This window comes from Phragmites australis, chromosome 7 (assembly GCF_958298935.1).
Source record: "Phragmites australis chromosome 7, lpPhrAust1.1, whole genome shotgun sequence".
In the NCBI taxonomy this organism is placed as follows: domain Eukaryota; kingdom Viridiplantae; phylum Streptophyta; class Magnoliopsida; order Poales; family Poaceae; genus Phragmites; species Phragmites australis.
The window spans coordinates 26,248,414-26,267,729 of record NC_084927.1 but is presented as its reverse complement, the minus strand read 5'-3'; the positions used below and the strand labels follow the sequence as shown (position 1 = coordinate 26,267,729).

The window sequence follows — 19,316 nt, the reverse complement described above, 5'->3', positions numbered from 1 at the left end:
GAGAGACTGAGAGACAGAGAGGAGAGGTAGAGGGACGAACCTGACAGCTCCGGAGTAGATGATCCAGATGCCTCCATCACGTTCGTTGATGGAGTCTGCGCACGGGCAGCGACGGTCGGGGACGGTGTCGGTGTAGCCGTCGACGTGGTGGAGCAGGGCGGCGCGGCTGGTGGCTTCCCGTCACTGGCTGCGCCCCTCTTAGATCGGATTAGGGTTAGGGTTTCGGTGGGGTGTACGGCTCAGTCGAACCTCGTGAAAAGAGCCGCCGGCCCCCACCTCTTTATATAGCGCAGGGTGACAGGGGCCCTCCAGCCATAGTGGGCTGGGCGCCCCCGATCAGGGCGCTGATCAAGGGCCCAACTGGGCCGTTGGGTCCAGTTAGGGTTAGAGATCAATCTAACAAGGATAACTCCAGCGGAGCCCTCGAAACCGAACCGTATCCCTATGCTGGTACTTTTTACCGATCCATCCGCCCGCATCCCGTTCCAGCAGAGTCGATTTCAAGCGCTACAGTGGTACTGTAGCATTCGCGATGGCAAATTTGCGGGAGCTCAGGACGAGTCGTATTACATTACAGTAGCGAGAGAATGATTGCGGTTTTAAAGGAAAGATGAGAGTAATAAAAGGTAGAAAATAAGGTAGTTACTGGAGATGAAAAAATAAGAAGTACTGTAATAATGTTAAGATATACTGTAATAATGTTAAAGGGACGAATTTTTAATGTATTTGTTAGAGATGGCCTTAGCCACGTTATGCATGCTTGGGGAGTTAGGGGTAACACAGCACCGGAGGCACCACTGACGTAGACCACTGTACTCCCTCCATGTCAAAGGAAGCCTCCTTGTTGGCCACCACCAGCAAATCAAACCGGTCGTTGGCCCAGCCGTTCAATATTTTTCTGCCGTCATCAATCTCTTGTTCAGCACTCTGTCTGCAAGATGCAAGCTCCAGAAGGATCAATCATCAACCCAAAGCTATAGGCATCCATGTGCTGAGGATGCCAATGTTCTTGAACCAATCAGGTGTGACACATCGTCGGGTTCTATGATTCCTGCATTTGATTGTGTTTGGTTCATCTTCAGCAACTTTGGCTGGCTGGCCAAAGTCGGATGTATTTTGGATGAGCTTATCATCAAGAAGAATGTTCAGCCTCACCTAATTTTTGAGATGGCTTTTCCTAAATATCATCCAACGCGTCTTTCTTCTAACCGTCGAGATCACACACGTCACAACAGCCGTGCTGACCTTAGGAACAGGTTAGAAAGCTTTGAAACATCAAAAGAATCAACCAAGTCATAACAAAAGCAACCATAAAAAAAATGAGGTAAAATGGTCAAACATCAACAAAAACTCACAAAACAACACGGGTAACGGTTTAACCTTGAGCAAGAAGCGATCTAACCTCAATACACTAGAGCCAAACTCATAGACGAAGGGGGTCGCGGTCTAACCTCTTTTGCAAGGGGTGGTCTAACTTATGTACCCAGATTTTAGCAAAACTCACAAACGAAGGGGATCGTGGTCTAACATATTGAGTGGTGCAGTCTAACCTCTCTTCCCAGAACAACACTTTGAAACTTGAAAAAAAAAAACCTAATTCAACGAACTCCAAATCACACGAAATTTTAACATAGGTAAATCTAGGTATGGAGAACCTATTCAAACAAGAAGCACCGTCAGATCTCAACAAATTTGGGAGAGCCATCAAAACTCGTTGGGAGTTAAGGACACCGAAAAAGTCAAGATTTTGGTTGAAAGAAGAGAAGCTAGCGAGAAGGATCATGCTAGGTACTCACTATATGTTCATCCACATCATAACATCCAAGAAATCGCAGCAACTACATCAAGAGAAAGGAGAAGCAAGGAATCCATCAAAACACCCAAATGAGGGGGGAAATGGAGAAGCACATCAAGAACTCATCCAATCTCGATTCCATTGAGTCTTGAGAGTGCTTACATCAAATGAGTCATGAGGACACCGTCCTCCATCCCACTTGTGTAGAACAAGAAAGAATCAATAAATTTCTTTCTTTCTCTCTTATCTCTTCTCTCTTGTCTCAGAAGCCCTAGATCACTCTTGAACTCCAAGCCTCAAGAGGCTCGCAACCAGCCCCCTCCATATAAGTAAGCAATTGTAGGCATCCCAAAATGCCTTCACATCAACACACACTACCTTCCCTCTAGGGACAAAATTCTTCCTATTTTGCATCTTTCATTCAAGGCTCCTGGTGTCTTAATCGTTTTGTTTCGCCTTGACGCAAGCTTTGTGATTCCGTCCTTGCTGCAGTTTTGAGGTCAAAATCGTGAAACCGTCTTACACGTTTCTCAAAACGTGACTCCCAGTCGCTTGCTTACATCCTAAGCAAGTCTTTCGACGTTAATGTGTGTCACCTTATCCTGCGATCCTGACTAACATCAAGTCTCACCCTGTCCAGCTCCTCGGACCCCTTGTCACTTGCATCGGTATCCCACTTGTTTTGACTTGATCAATATGTCATCTTCATCAACCTTTATGCGCTTCTTGCTCTCTCCACATGTATGGTGTGGATCACTCTTGACTTCATCCAGCATCCTGACCATCCGACCCCAGTTTTCCTTCTTAGTCTTGATACTCTCGCCGTTGGCTGGTAAGTTGACTCCATTGACCTACACATTTTCTTCTCCTCCAACATTTTTCATTATCTTCACCAACTCTGATTAGTCATAAATAATAATCATGCATTGCAGTAACTAGACATGCTCATGCAATACCCAAATTCCACATTTCAACTTTAACTTTAAATCAACTTGGCAATTATTCCTCACAAATGCTAAGCCATGTCACGTCTCAATATATCTTCTCAACACCTCATGCAAGTAGAAGTGTAGAACAGACTCCTTTGCACACCTAGTGCAGTCTGAAACCGGAGGTCTTGTCGAATCAGACATGTCAAACAAGAAAGGAAGGAGGTAGGAAAATGTTGAGTAGACTACCACTTCAGGTTGAGGGAACTAGTATCACCTGTATGGCAAGAACGTATAGGTTCTTTTGAAGTATTTTTCCTTTTCCACCATGCTAAATCCCTGGAAATTGAAAGAACTGCATGTTCAGCTGTTTCTGATGAAACAGCTGAACATGGGAAGTAAAGTCTTGCAATGTACAAGTGTTGTTCTGTACCTGTGTTGGGACCGATCATGGGAAGTAAAGTCTTGCAATGTACAAGTGTTGGCATGGCCATATAGCCGATTTGGCCATATAGCCGATGCTTCACCGTTAATGAACTAGAAGGATAGACCAATATATGTTGATAATATGAAGACTTTAGGGAACACCAAAGTCCAACAATGGCCTGTTTGGATTACGGATATTTCATTGGATCGAGTGTGGGATCCATTTCAAATTTGAACTAAAATAGTAAATACTGTACATTTCAGCTCCACTCATCCAAACACCCCTGGCATGCAGATATAAGTTAAGCATTGTACTAACTGTTGGAAATGATGGTGAAAACGAGTTCAGTCAAAATGCAGCAGAGGTCGTAATCAGTTCTGCTTTGTTTGTAAGATTGATGGGCATGTTTCTTTCAGTAAGTTTCACCTGTCCAGTTGTCTGGGTGTGCTGGGCCTGGGCTGCTCTTGTGCTACTGTTGAGCTCGGTGACTAGGCCCAGAATTGGGGAGTCCACCTTGTTGGCCGACCCGCTCCCGCTGGACGGTCCAGAGAAGTTGGAGCTGGAGCCTCCCGAGGCCGACGCCGACACCGAGCATGAGGCCGAGTACTCCAGAGCCCCACTCCCATCCTGCGAAACCCACCCAATGCAATCTCGATTAGAATTAGCATTACGAAAAGTTTGAGTGCCATTCCCTAGTTAAGAAAAACTGCTTGTGTTATGAGTCATACTTGTTCTAGAATCCCCTGAAAAACTAGTAGTTGTTCTAGAAAGGTGGGAAAATAGTAAATTACATATGCACGCATGTGATTCTACTTTTGTAAATTCGTGAGGTCAAGTGAATCATTTTGGCAAAATGTTAACATGTGCCCAGGCTACATTTTTCAAACACAAAGATATGAAAATGGTGCATGGACAACTGGAAATTCAAATTATAAATATTGTCGTTCTAAGTAGTACACTGCCCCCCCCCCCCCCCACCCCTATTGATCATCAGCGTACAACTCGTAGTAAGAACGGGTACTCCATCGACAAGATGGCTGGATACGGAGTACACGTACCAATGATCATCGCAAGCATTCGAAACGAAATATTGATCACGATTTATGACGGCATTGCAAATCTTTAATTGCCTTGTTGCTGTACTAGCTTCTCAGTACGGTCGAGGCAGGTGGGCACGCCATAGTGCAACTGTGCAAGTGATCAGAGCAGCGGCAGATGAAATCGAATCGAATCCAATCGAATCGCGTACCTGCCGCGGGTGCTCGTCGTCCTCGGACTGGCACGGGGTTACGGGCATTGGGTCGTCGTCGTCCTCCTCTTCCTCGTCGTGCGAGTGCTCAGATTGGACGATGCTGTAGAGCTCGACGGCGCGGTCGTAGTTGTCCACCCACCAGCTCTGCGCCTCCCACGCGTCGCCGAACAGCTCCCTGCTGAACCGTATCCTGAGGAGGTGGTTGGTGCCGTCGGCGCGAGGCACCAGCGTCATCAGCACCCCGGGCTCCGGCTCTGCCACCCACTCCAGGTCGCTCGTGCCCGCTGCAGCCGAGGCCTCCTCGCCGGCGCCTTCGTCGTCCAACGGGGAGTAGCACTTGTCGCAGTGTTTGTGTTTACCTCCTCCTTGCTCCTCCTCTTCCTCGTGCTGGCGATGATCCTTGCGACAATGTGGTGGGCCTTGATCACCGTCGGCTTCCTGCGGCTGCGCCGGAGCGATCTTGGCGGAAGAGGACGCGGACGCGGACGCCGCCGCGACATCCTTGTCCTGCAGCTGAAGCTCCTCAGCCTCCGCCGGCCGCCGCCACGCCCGCGCGTGACTCCTCCCACCACCGCCCGCTTTCACCTTGATGGACAGGACCTTCATCTGCACGAGCATCACACACCATACATTCAGACCTTGAGGGACAGTGCCTTCTTCATAAACGACGCGCGTGCACGGACGCACGTAGGATGTTCATTGGAAGGATGGGCGGCGTACGCTCTTGGTGAAGTCCCTGATGATGCCGACGGACCTAGTGACCCTGCTGTTGCCGCCGCCGCCATGGAAGCACGCGTGCATCACGACCGATCCAGCCGCGCAACCAGATGATACTGCAATGATAAAAAAGTACAGTCAAATCAAGCGTATTTGGAAATTAATAATCTTGTTCAGAGAATCGCAACCGGCCGAAGCTGATCGGACCTGCGATTTCAAATGGCTAGAACGCAGTCATGGAACCGTACAGTATCTGTTCTTAAATTATTATCCTTATTGTTACACTTCGTCCTGATTCTTGAATTATATATCTAACCCACCAGATCACTCGCTCTTAAATTGTGTCCTCCATCCCCTCCCCGTCCGACCAGAAGTGTGCCGCAGCCGGCGCCCGCGGACTCCGGCGACAGCCCGCTGGTGCTCCTGGCACAGCCGCTCTTCCCGGAATTCGCCGCGGCGCTCGAGGGCCGGTACCGCTTCGCCTTGGCCGCGGAAGCCGACGCGGCCACGGCCGCCGAGGCCCGGGTCCTGCGCCGGGGTTGAATACGGTCGCCGCGGAGCTCCCGGACAGGCTCCCGGCACTGGAGCTCGTGCTGGCCACCTCCGTCGGGGTGGACCACGTGGACCTCGACGCCTGCCGCCGCCGCCGAGGCGTACGTCCGGCGCGGCAGGTGGGCCACGGACGGCGACTACCCGCTCGCCACAAAGGTACACCACGCACGCACTTGTTGGTTGATTGTTGCCCTGGGTGTGGAAACAAGAACAGCGATAGGAGGAAAGGAATCAGGACGCACCCAGGCTCGACGGTACAGCGAGATCGATGCAGGAGAGCGGGACGTCGGGGTCGATCACGAAGGCGCCGCCGCCGAGCTAGTCCAGTCGCGGCCGTCCCCCTTCTCCTTCTGCTCGCCTCAACGGAAGTCGAGAAGGGAACCGATGGTGAAGGAGACGATCGCGCCGCAAGTGAGGAGAATGGGAAGGGCGGCTCTGAAATTTGAAATACTCCAGGCAAGGCTGCACGGGATTAACGGGCGAGAAAAACGCGCGTGTCCGGCTTGGGTGTAGAGGCGCGCAATCAATGCGTGTCCTCCAAGCTTCTAATCTTCTGCCGTATGAAAACGAGATGTATCGACCATGCGATAAAAAACACCGACATGACAAGCAAGGGTTTATTAGGCTAACTCCAACAGGTTCGGCATTTTTGCGTCAAATCACTGTGTCTACGTTTTTTTAGTACTTTTGCCCATCGGATACTGGACGAACGCACTCCAACAGCTCCGTTATCCAAGTCTACAGTGATACGGGTAGGGTTGAAAACGGACGGGAACGGTCGGGAAAATCCTCTAACCGTTTTCACTTTCACATTTTATCTCGAAAACGGAATCGAAAACGGAAAAGTCGGAAACGGGTACGAACTCGGGAATGTCGGGATGTCGAAAACGAATTAATCCGAACGGAAACACGTCGGTATCGGTCGGTAACCGATAATTCAAACCGGACATAACCGATCAATTTTCATACACTAGATGTTTGAATACTGTCACACTAGTACACCACATTCAACCGTGTTCGTTCACATAATGACATATGAGTCACAAATAGATAAATTCACATACCGATACAACATAGTCACAATAATAGCCTAATAGAAATATAGGATAGCAAAAGTGCAAAACACATAGACAAATATTTTTTCACGTAGCCGATAGCTCATCACTCATCAGCATCATTCATCATATCCATCTCTTGATATTTAGATTAATTCAACTGAACTAATTAAAAAGAAAAATCAACACCACCAACGCAAAGAGCAAGGTTTGCAGTCTTGCAGAAGCCAGTAAGCACACTGGATTCATAAGAGTTTCTGCCAATGGGATCATATACAGGTAGGCACAAATATGCTATTAGCATAATGAATAAGATATCCTTTTCTCTTAATAAAAGAAAAGAGGATTGTTAGGCATGTGTGCTTCAGCTTGCAATGCCTGAATCTGAACAACATAGCTGAGTCCTTAAGACCTTAAGTCGGAAAACAATGTGATAATAACACTCCATCTGTTTTAGTACATGTACATTTTCTTGGGGATTGTCCTTTTGCAATGCAAGTCCACTACAAAATAAAGTGTAGCCATTATATTTTTTCCAACCACGGGCCATGCTTCCAAGGCTGTGTGAGAGAGAATGAGTGGTTAACTATTAAAGTATCTATTAATAAGGGTAAACATGACCCAATTATTAATCATTTCCTAGTTACTTCACCTAATTGATCTGTTAGCAAAAGGTTACCAGATATATACTGTGAAACAGAGAAGTTAAATAAAACAATAGGTAAATAAGAATATCTTGCCTTGCTTCTTTCTAGCTAACAGGCCGTCAGCACATGGGCTTTAGTGGGCTAGGGTTGATGTATTCAGGCCTTATCCCGCGAAGGAAAAACGGGAGGAAAACGGGAATATCCCGTATAAAAACGGGAAAATAACAAAACGGACGAAAATAGCTCAAACCGTTTTCGGTACCGTTTTCACCAGACCTATACCGTTTTCGTCCCGTTTTTGAATAAGATCCGAAAATACGAAAACGGTCGGGAAAAAACGGGATACGGTACCGGAACGGGACGGGATTTTCCCGTTCCGTTTTCATCCCTAGATACGGGCACCAGGTCGGCTCTGGCAAATTTGCTGATGAAAAATGAGTCTGTATTACTGTAGTAAGAGGATGGTTGTGGGTTTGAGAAGAGATAGAAAATAATAGAATGTAGTAAATAGAGTAGCTGTTAGAGATGAAAAAAATAGAGGATGCTATAATAGTGCTAGAGGACGCTGTAATAGTGTTATAGAGGATGAATTTTTAGAGTATCTGTTAGAGATGATCTTATAGGCTCATTCATTTCTGAACTTAAAAAGGCCGGCAGCTCAGAGGAGGAGGCATGTGCCAGTGAAGTGGTGAGGCAACGAGCGGCCTAGGATGGTTGGTGGGTGGTGTCAGAGTAGAGACGAGCAGAGATAGCCTAGTAAAATTGGGTTAGTGTGACGGTAAAAATGTCGCTGGAGACAAGTGAAGGGTGACAAGAGGTAAGAGAACGAGCCGTGGGTTAATAGGTATATGAGAAAGAGATTATCTAACGTAACTACTATGTCATGATGTGACCGCCGAGAAGACATAACTACATCATGATGTGGTCGCTGATAAGTGGCTAACTTTTAACGAGTCCATGTGCAAAGCCACCCGTACACTTAGCTCAGAGGAACCGTTTTCGGACGGTTGAAGACGGAGGCGAGGACAAGAGGTTGATGACGGCTCCCAGCCATGGCACGAAAAAACTGAACAAAACAGGCATTTGTATTTTAGCATCCATCCTTCCTCAGCTCGTATCGAAGCTTTGCTCCTGGTTTGGGGGAAGAAGAACTCCGGCCGGCCACAGCATCGCCTAATCCGTAGCGGCCTAGCGGGTGCGGTTCCCGCGGATCCCCCGGTGTTAAACTAGCCACGCCGGAGATGAACCTGCCGAGCGACTCGACGCCTTGGGCATGCCGTGTTGCTGCCGCAGAAGCCGCTGGCCACGCGGACCCTAGGACTGGGGCAGCTCGGACGCTGGTGCCCAGGTGGGCGCGCGAGCCTTGGCGGGGAAGCGCTCCCGTTTCGACAGATGCCTAAGATGGTGAGTACGCTGAAATTTTATCATTTACCGAAGGAACGAGTTTGCCGATTCTTTTTTGTTCTTGGTTCTAACAATAGTACACTAGTACTGCTTATCTCTATTATAAATCCTGTGGATTGTATGCAATTAAAGTAACAGGGCACTTCACGACTTCAATCGGGAGGATTAGCCTATGCATCATCGGGTATCGGTATCAGGCCGATACGGATATAGGAATTCAGTATTTTTTCAGAAAACTTAATACGTGAATACGTTTTAATATCTTAAAACAAGAACAATAAGTTACTCACATGTTCTTCTTAAATTCTATTACATAACATATTTAAAAGTCTCAATTTAGAACATATCGGGAGATGTTGCATCAGCACCACCGCTTGCAGCTCTACTTGAAGTTGCCATCAAAAACTACCCTAGACACAGAGTACTACACAGTACACAGTACACATTCAGCAGGAATTCAGCAATCGAGCAGGAGCTACGAGCTATTGCATATACAAATAAGATCACGCAAGAGCTAATGAGCTCTTGCATTCGGCCGACAGAGGCACCAGGCAAGGTGCAACAACTTCAAATAAGAGAGCTATTGCATATACAGATATTGCATTGCAAACAAGGAGGTGACATCCATTCAGCCGACAGCTATTGCATTACATATACTGATCAGGTGAGGTGCGGCAAGCAAATAAGAGGAGGACTTTTACAGTACACCTAAATGAGTGCATGCCGTCTATTTTTCTCTTCCGGTGGTTTAGATTAGCCCAATGATACTCTATCGTTCATTAGTATCATGGGTATCATTAAATAGTATCATGGGTATCATAAGGGTAGGATTGGAAACAAAAAAACCATGATAAACTTATAAATTATATGTTTAATTAGGAAAGGTCAAAATATTAGTTTATTCTTCGGATAAGCTTTCACTTATTCTGTTCATTTCATTTATTAGGGTTTCCACCCTCCGTCGATCGGTCGATGATGGGTTGTGAAGGTCCGAAGTCCGATCAGTCAATGACGTAATTACCCCTAAGGGTATCAAGATAATTACAATAATACCTACTAAAATAGACGGTTGGATCACAACAATGATACTCTCCACCATCTAGTATCATAGTGTACTGTAAAGGTTCTCAAGAAGAGAGGTGCAGCAAGCCGGCAACGACTCATCATATCAGGCGAGGTGTCGGGTGTCCGCTGGCTGGTTGTTGTCCACGCGCGGAGGGTGTCGGTTAGCTGCTGCTGTTCGCTGGGCGTCACCGGCAGGAGGTGGACGGCGTCGCCGCCGGCGTGGTGGCGACCGGCAAGAGGGAGCACGAAAAGGATGTGCATGGGGTAGTGGCTGGTGAGAGAGAGCAGAGGGCGGCTGCTGCTGCCGCCTATGCCTGCTGTTTATAGGTTAGGTATTGGAATGGGCCGAGCCGTATCGTATCGGCAAGGTAAGTATCTCTCAAGTATCCGATTTATTTTATTCTGATACTCCCTGGATACATATCAGAGCCATATCGGTATTGGACATGGCATCGGCTACGGATACGGCAACATTTTAAAGTATCGGTGTTTCATAGAGGTTAGCCATGCAACATTCCTTTTTCTCTTGTGTGGGAAAGGGAGATTTATTAGTCAAAACCTTCGAGCACAAACATTCTAACTTGCATAATGTTAGTTTGTTGATTTACAAACAAAGGTGTACAAGTTTGGACTCTTCTAGTTGTTCCCTCTCTTTGCATTGCGACAGTAAAGCGTTACTCCGTAATCACATTCATACATCCAACACCTAGGATACGCAATTTTTTTTTATACTTCTGACAGTATGTGGATCTTTGAATTCAGTATGTGGATCTTCTATTCTGATTCAAGGATCTATCCACTTGACAATACAAAGACCTTTCAGTTCATTGAAATTCAACTGTGTCTTATAAGACATTGCAAGCCTACTTTTATCTAATGGGACAAGACAAAATCAATGGAGCAGGGATAGCCATTGGGGTCACTATATGATTATCAAATATAAATTATTGGTGCAAGTTACTTGTCAAGATGTCATCGTACAGAAGTGAATTTATGAAGGTTGGGGTGTCAATAGGAGGCTGGGGAGCCTCTATTTCTCCATCAAGCATCTTGGTCACTTCAAGCATAGTTGGACGCATCACCAGTTCATCCTAATTGTGACCGGCTAGATGCCTGGATGATTTATTGTTTGCTTCTAATACTAATCTTGTGAGACCAACCAACCAAAGTCACTACATCGGTTTTAATTGCAACATTTGAAAAGGTGTCGTCCATTTGAACTGAGGGACATCTTTTTCAATAGGCCTAGTAGAGGTGTTATCTATTAGTTGAGTGACACGTTAATGTAGACGTCACGTCGATCAAAATATGTAATTTCTATCGGTGGTGCTATTGACCCTACAAGTTGTTGCCTATTAGATGGTCGACATATTGCTATCGCCTTTTCAACAAGATAGTTTATATGTGCAATATTTTAAAATGATTATATATTTTTGTAAATATTAAAATATATATGGTGGGTTTGTCTCAAGAAAAAAATATAAGGGGTGACTGGGTGCGCTTCCGCCATCACAGCCCACAGGCCACAGTCGTAAAGTGATATATATATATATATATATATATATATATATATATATATATATATATATATATATATATATATATATATATATTTAAAAGTTACAAAACTATACGGTTATTAAAAATTTATAACAATAGGTTTCTCTCGCTTGTTCCGCGTGTGAGAAGAACTTCCGGTCCATCCAAGGGGTGAGAGGTTTAAAAATTATAAAAATATCGCATTCCAATGCTATCAACCTTCAAAACACTATTGAAATAGTAATAAAATATTCTAAAAATTTTGTGGTGTAGATGATGCTACTATCTGGCGCTCCACAAAATAGTCATGAAAAACACGATTGTATAAGTAATTATTTGAGCTGAAATTTTTTAGAGCGCTAGATGATACCATTCTCTACATCACTTTTTTTTTCCAAAAAAATATGACTATTTCGATAGTCTTTTGAATTTTAAGAGCTTGTTACACAATATTTTTTATGCTTTTAAACCTTCCGTCTGTTGGATGGGTGGAAAGTTCTTCTCGCCCGCTAAATGGTTCAAAGGAGCCTATTTTGTAAATTTTCAAAATAAGCACATAATTTTATAATTTTAAAAATTAAAAATATATAAGTAAAAAATTTCATGTATTTTCTATGCGCTTATTCCACCCTCCCGAGCCACGTTGTGGCTACAACCCCCATGGGCCGGGCCACTCGCCCACTTGCTCCGTCCAAAACTCGAGTCCCAGTGTGCGCGCTGGACACAATGCGGCGCACATTTCCCCCAAGAACACACGCAGCCCACCTCCGTATTTTGCCCCACGGCTCTCCGTCCGTCTGAATCGCTCGCCTGCCCCAGCGTCGGAATCGGATCCTCTGATTTCACCCACGGGTGAAGTCAGATGACTTCAAACTTCCGTGGACCGTTGGATCATGGATGGATGGATTAGATGTACTGCTACAGTGTACCGGGAACAGTAAAATAGGTACAGTAAATTAACGGAACCGTTGTTACAGTAAATTGACGTCAGAGAACTGTTCATCTACTCACAATTTACTGTTCACTCGTGACTTCATCCCTCTAGAGTCAGGGGATCCGGATCCCCTAGCGTCATGCCTCTTCTAGGACTCCTATAGATGGGATCATGGAAATGTATGAGTTGTTTGAGAAGAGATAATGTTTGTTTAGCTGCATAAAGACATGTTACAGAAATAAAAAGCATAACATATATTAATATGATATTTATTTTACATAAATATACATCGTAAATACATTCTTATAGTCCTTAGTGTATCTTATTAAGGACGGCCGCGTCGTCGCGCTCCACCTCGAGAACCTCAACATCACGTCCACGCTCCCGCCGGCCATCGGCGAGCTCGACCAGCTGGACACGATTAACATCGTCTACATCCCGGGCATGTCCGGCCCATCCCGGACCCATTCGGCAACCTCTCGGCATCTTCAACATCATGGTCACCTCGGTGTCGGGATTACTGCCGGCGTCCCTCTCCCGCACCAACAACCTCTCCTCCGCTAACTTCTTCGGCAACAAGCTCATCGGTTAGTAAATCTGAAGATGCCTTTTGAGCTTTGACACTTGCGGCATTGCATCTGACTTCTACACTAGGGATGGAGCAAACGTGAAAGGGTACTTCGCATGGTCATTGCTCGACAACTTCGAGTGGGTGAAAGGGTACTTCGCATGAATGCGTGAGAGACTGTGTGTTACAATAAAAAGGTACATTTCGCATTTGGTCGGCGATGAAGCGTGGAACTTTGGGTGTGTAAATCAAGATCAATGGGAAGATTAATCCAGTCCTAAATTCAATGGTGCTCCATTACGTACTGGCAAACTTAGAAGTTGAACTTTTACTCGACCAACAGGGGAATATTGTCTTGTGTAAAGCTATTTTTTTATCTCGCATGATTCACGGCGAGGAATGCAGCCTATTCGTGGTTTGTATTTTCTTTTCTTCTTTTGAGAGGATCAACGCTGTTATCTAGCAGCTGAAATTCGTAGAATGGCGAACAGTTGCTGACCTGATCGGGGCGCCACGAGGACGCCGGCGCGCGCGCGCGTGTCTTGTTGCCCAGGAAGACGGTGGCCGCGTTCTCCACCACAGCCCATAGGCACGGGCCCAAGGCCGTGGGCCCGGTTAATCTACGCGTGCATCCACCGTGCACCCGCCCGTTTTCCGGTGCTCGCGTTTGCCAGAGCGAGCGCGACGCGACGCTGGCTGCTGGGCTCCCGGCGCTAGGCCGACGCCCACTCTGCCACTCACCCCGCCTGCACTCCCACCGGATCCCCGAGCGGCCTACCCCGCTTCGCTTTTCCCCAGAACTCTCCGAGGAAAAGTAGCTGCACGAGTGCATGTCAAGGGACTCTGCATGTTCCTCTTCCTTGCAGTTGCATCAGACGACTCTGAATTCCTTGACCAAACTTGCTTTCCTTCAAGATCGCACTTCAAACCCATACCAAGTTGACCTCACAACCTACATACATATGCACTTGAGCATCACGCACTGGATCACACACCTCGAGCAATTACAGACTCCAAACACCATGGGCAACCAGTCGATTCTTCTCGTCGTCCTGTTAACTTTCCAACTGATCACCACGTCGCTCTCTCAGTCTCAGCTGGCCGACCGTGATCTCCCGGCGCTTATCAAGATCAGGGAGCAGTTCGGCAACCCGGACGCGTTCGCGGGCTGGCGGCCCGACACGGCCTGCTTCTCGTGGTCGCCCGCGTACTGCAACGAGCACGGCCGCGTCGCCAAGCTCTTCCTCTGGAACCTCAACATCACGTCCACGCTCCCGCCGGCCATCGGCGAGCTCGACCAGCTGGAGACCCTAAGCATCATCAACATGCCGGGCCTGCACGGCCCCATCCCGGACTCCTTCGGCAACCTCACGCACCTCTCCATCTTCAACATCATGGTCACCTCCGTCTCGGGCTCCCTGCCGGCGTCCCTCTCCCGCACCAACCTCACCTCCGTCAGCTTCTTCCGTAATAAACTCAGCGGCACGATCCCCAGGTCGCTGCAGAAGCTGCCGTACCTGACCTTCTTCAACGCCGCGTACAACGACCTCGTCGGGCCGATCCCGCCGCGGCTGGTGCATGGCGGCACGCCCGACCGGCCGCTGGGCCTGATGCTGGACAACAACCGGCTGTCCGGGAACATCCCCTGGACCTACGCGTTCGAGAGGCACATGATGCAGTTCAGCGTGGCCAACAACCGGCTCACCGGCGACGCGTCGTTCCTCTTCGGGCGGCACAAGACGGTGACCGGGACCATCGACCTGTCCGGGAACAAGCTGCGGTTCAACCTGACCGGCGTGGAGATGCCCATGCAACTAAGTTTCCTGAACCTGAGCCACAACCGGATCTACGGCGGCGTGCCGGCGTCGCTGCGGGAGTCGAAGGTGTCGGTGCTGGACCTCAGCTACAACGACCTCTGCGGGGAGATACCCACCGGCGGGCATATGGTGCAGTTCAAGGCGCAGGCGTATGAGCACAACAAGTGCTTGTGCGGGACGCCGCTGCCGCCGTGCGCGAGCGGCCGCTGAGCCGAAGCTGTGTTTTTTTTTGTTATCGTGTCAGTGCAAGGAATGATTCTTTGTTTATGGGAAAACGGTCTCCCAACCGGTTCGGCCAAACTTGCTAAGCCCAAAATCAAGGCAGCTCTAGGCCCTTTCGAGAATAATGTAATGGGTGCTTGTAATGTACGCTCGCCCGTCAGATAAGGCGATGCAATCCTTTGGATCGTTGCCAAGCATTTGGATTGAGTCGCCATGCCATCCAATCCGAAAACCGAGCCTGACACCTTGTCGCTGTGTCGCGTTTCCATTTATGTACTTCCCTTTAATCAGTTTGTAATGCGACGTTTAGTCTCCTTGATGATGCGAACAAAGAAACGCGGTTCTCTTGCGTTTGCTCGCTCTGAAGACAATTCAGAAACCGAGGGACCTACGAGTTAAAAGACAACTAAGTTAAGTCTAGTCTCTTTTATCATAATAATATTTGATTAAAAATTAATCTTTTTAGTTTTTTTAGATTAATATCATTTATTTATCAAACATATAAAATTATAAAAAGAGATAAAAAAAATTAGGTTAGTGGAAGAGAAAATTATTTATGCTTCAAATTTGTATCAAAACAGTATACATGTATTGATTCGATTCGTATACATATTGATCAACTATCAAATTATACCTTAGCTATAGGCATACTAACCAAAATCAGAATATGTTTGTCTTACCTACGTGTTGTGTTTTATATGATACCTGTTTGATGGGACGACCTTGAGCTACACAATGCTTTTTAATTTATTATATTAGTAAGAATTTTTTTTTAAAAATTTATTATGAATTTTAACTATTAATTAATTGTATTTTCCCTGAACTCTTTATTTAGGTATTTGATTTTTATAATAATTTGATTTTTTTTTCTAAGACTATATTTGATATGGATCCTTCCTTTTTCTATTCTAACCTCAATTTTAATTATTATTTATTTTATTTTATTTGTACTCTTTATTTAGATATTTTGCTTCCCAAATCATATGTAAATCAAACTGCTAATGTTGTATATCGTTTAATTCCGAATTTTTGCTTCCTAAACTGTATGGAAATCAAACTAACTAATTGTTTTTATCACCTTTTGATCGTGATCTCGGTTCATCACTCGCACATCATATATTGAATGTCAAATGCAGGCCGTGCAAAAGGGAAATATTGGAATAACTTTAATCTCACACTGGTTTGTTCCTTTTTCCCATTCCAAATCTAACGATGATGCAGCGAGGCGTGCCATAGACTTCATGCTTGGATGGTAAATTCTTTGTGACCCTGACAGAATTTCATTGTCAAAGTCTAGAAAAAAAAATCACCAGGAATGCCCTTTTAGGTTCATGGGCCCTCTTACTAGAGGAGATTACCCACTCAGCATGAGAGGATTGGTTGGAAATCGCTTGCCACAATTCACAAATGAACAATCTGAGTTGGTCAAGGGTGCATTCGACTTCATCGGGCTAAACTAGTAAACTACTACACTGCGAACTATGCTGACAACCTTCGTCCTTCAAATGGCCTCAACAACAGCTATTATAGTGACGCCCGAGCTAATCTTACCGGTAATCCACCAAAGTCAAGGATCAAACTAATTTTGTTCATTTATCAGTCAGTTTGGTATTCATAAAGAGTACCTGAATTCATGCAAGAGTACTAGTGGTGCCTCCATAATTGTGACATACATTTATGTGGCAATCTCTTAAACAAAACAGATAACTCTTGTTTGACGATACTGTAGCATTTCTGACAAGCATGCAGTTATATCAACTGTGATCGATGTTAATTTTCTTCATCAATATTTGTGAGTTGGTTTGGACGTACATGTATTTCTAGTCCATTTTCTATTGATATATACTAACCTCGTCTGATTTACTAGGTGATCGAAATGGGGTCCCTATAGGTCCTCAGGTAACTGGTCACCAGTAATTTCCCCTCCCTTTTTATATTTTTTTACGAGTAACAATTCATTTCCATAAATGGCACTATATGTGTAGGCTGCTTCACCTTGGCTGTACATCTACCCTCGAGGCTTCCGTGAGCTGCTGCTTTATGTTAAGAAAAACTATGGCAATCCTTCAGTTGTTTATTCCTTGCCTGTAATAGCTTTTAGTAAACCGTGAACCCTTGACAAAGGTCGTTGTATCCGACTGTTTTTTCCTCCTTAATATAAAGATATACAGCTTTTCTGCGTATTTGAGAAAAAAAACTATAAGAATCCTACTTCTATATCACTGAAAATGGTAGCTTCTGTTCTACAATGCCATATACTTCTTTTGCAATCAGTAACTTTTTTTTTTGCAATCAGTAACTTACGTTATTCTCCTCTCCTAGCTATTTGAAAAAAAAAAATCCTCCTTTCCTGAAAAAAAGCTAAAAATGAAAGAAATAGACTGAAACTATCTGAAACGAAAGCCTGTCACTCCAGGAAGCTCTGAAGGATGACACAAGGATACAGTTCTACCACATGACAAGCACCTGCTTGCCCTGAAAAGTGCTATAAGGTCAGTGCTGTAGTTCATGCGACACACACTACCGTCTACAATGTCTAACTCATGCAAGCATGCAACACGCTGTAGTGTCAGTAGACTTCAACACCTGACTTCTTGACAGGGACGGAGCAAACGTGAAAGGGTACTTCGCATGGTCACTGCTCGACAACTTCGAGTGGGTTCGGGATAAACTTCGTTGACTACAACGATGGATTGAAGCGGTACGCCAAGAGTTCCGCCCGCTGGTTTTGTGCCAAACATGTAGCATTCAGTCTGTTCTTAGATAGCGTACGTTGTGCGATGGTGCACGCAAAAGAAAATTCGCCATGCGCAGAAGAATTATTAGCTCGTTGTTTGGAGTCTCTTCAGGGAGACCGACAGATCTCTTGTCGTCTGTTCTATGATCAGCCATCCATGGTAAAGCACGGGCATGTTGGTACCAACGAGCAAAAGTCAATCAAATCCTTCAGTGATAATAACACTTGTTATTTCCAAGTGATAGCTGGTGGAGAGCATAGAAAACAAAAAAAAAAATCTGCTTAGAGCAGGATGAAGAAAAAATAGAGGGATAAACCAGTTAATGAAGTACATAACAAAATACTATAAAAAATTATTCAAACCCACCTGAGATAAATCAGTTCGCTATGAACAATCATGAATAGAAGATATATCACAGGTAACAGATGCTTGGTCCTCTGCCACCTTCGTACTGCATGTGAACATCAGGCCAAGTCGTTAGACGCGAAAACCAAACATGGCATGATGAGTAATAGTCAATTATTCTTGGCCAAGGACTATATAGCAACTTGATCAGATCAGATCATCATGGATTCTTGTATGCCGATTGCAGCAGCAGCAGCAGCATCTGACTCCCATTTGTTGTCAACTACATGTATGATGTATCCTTTGTAGAAGTTGCAGATATACACTTTATTTTAGTTTGCACCGTTCATGCAATTACCAGGACCCAACCTGCCCTGTTCTAATTTCTTTTTTGGAACCGAAACCTGTTCTATATATATTTATGTTCTGGTGAACTTTATGTAGCAGTTCTGCGACGATATGGGTCGACGACGTTTATTATACTATACCTTTCTCACTTGCATTGTCATCTCAGAAGTTTGCACGAAATGAATGCCCCGAACTGGTTAAAGAGCTTTTGCCAGTGGGAACTCAAAACGTACGATCGATCTCGGTGTCCTAGTTTATGATGATCTAAGAAATAGAACGAAAGTACTTGTTGCATGCATGTATATATGACAGAGAGAACTTTCAACTGTGTAAGGATCTCCACCTCATGTTATTCTATGTCTCATTTATCAGTTCCTGGATCAAATAATTGATACGTACATAATTCAATAGAATAATATTAAATACAAATTTCGAGTAAAATAATTACCTAAACAGATGGAAAGATTGTCTGGTGGAATAGGATTCAAAGCTGATTAGCCAAACAGAAAAGCCTACATCGGAATGAAGCGGCATAAGGCAGAACAACCCAATGTTACAGGCAACTCAGGTGCAGACACGATCTTAGACTTCTTCTCTTTAACTTCATCTGAGTTGAGGTTGATCTTCATCTCAACAATCTGAAAGTAGCAAGACTGAGTACGGAAGGTACTCAACAAGTCTTATACTATTTCAAGGTGTTGATAGATGCATAAATGATGACTCAAGAATAGTACTTTACGGTTTTAGTTTTAAGCGTAAAGCAGTTTATACAGGTATCCAGTATATATTCTCTACTGATAGTTTTGAAACAGTTTAAACAAGTAACAAGGTATATTTGGGGTTTTTTTTATCCTAAGAGTGGCTATACCTCACTCTACAATCCTTATCATTATGTCTGGTGTACCTCTAGTACCACACAGCTCCTGACGGATTGAGCCAATAACCTTATCACACGAGCATCT

At 45.2% G+C, this 19,316-nt stretch overlaps 2 protein-coding genes and 1 pseudogene across 2 annotated transcripts; 2 read left to right on the top strand and 1 right to left on the bottom strand.

Annotated features, from left to right (window-relative positions):
• Window positions 1–3,333: 3,333 nt before the first annotated feature.
• On the bottom strand, window positions 3,334–5,226 carry LOC133923548 (putative protein Brevis radix-like 5). Its single transcript, XM_062368832.1, has 3 exons — window positions 5,124–5,226; window positions 4,401–5,009; window positions 3,334–3,778 (listed from the first exon to the last, which is right to left on the bottom strand). Exons 1-3 carry the CDS (start codon window positions 5,202–5,204, stop codon window positions 3,500–3,502), a joined length of 969 nt encoding a protein of 322 aa, XP_062224816.1. The 5' UTR covers window positions 5,205–5,226; the 3' UTR covers window positions 3,334–3,499.
• Window positions 5,227–13,888: 8,662 nt separating this feature from the next.
• On the top strand, window positions 13,889–15,199 carry LOC133923547 (polygalacturonase inhibitor-like). Its single transcript, XM_062368831.1, has one exon. It carries the CDS (start codon window positions 13,907–13,909, stop codon window positions 14,909–14,911), a length of 1,005 nt encoding a protein of 334 aa, XP_062224815.1. The 5' UTR covers window positions 13,889–13,906; the 3' UTR covers window positions 14,912–15,199.
• An 854-nt stretch (window positions 15,200–16,053) lies between these two features.
• LOC133925520 (beta-glucosidase 12-like) lies at window positions 16,054–18,272 on the top strand (annotated as a pseudogene).
• The last annotated feature ends 1,044 nt before the right edge of the window (window positions 18,273–19,316 follow it).

Bases quoted from the DNA above. Each gene is read 5' to 3' on its own strand.
- LOC133923548 (XM_062368832.1), bottom strand. From the start codon at position 5,204: ATGCACGCGTGCTTCCATGGCGGCGGCGGCAACAGCAGGGTCACTAGG. The intron at 5,010-5,123 runs GTACGCCGCCCA...ATGCTCGTGCAG, and splicing joins TCAGGGACTTCACCAAGAGC to ATGAAGGTCCTGTCCATCAA. The intron at 3,779-4,400 runs GTACGCGATTCG...TGGGTTTCGCAG, and splicing joins ACGACGAGCACCCGCGGCAG to GATGGGAGTGGGGCTCTGGA.
- LOC133923547 (XM_062368831.1), top strand. From the start codon at position 13,907: ATGGGCAACCAGTCGATTCTTCTCGTCGTCCTGTTAACTTTCCAACTG.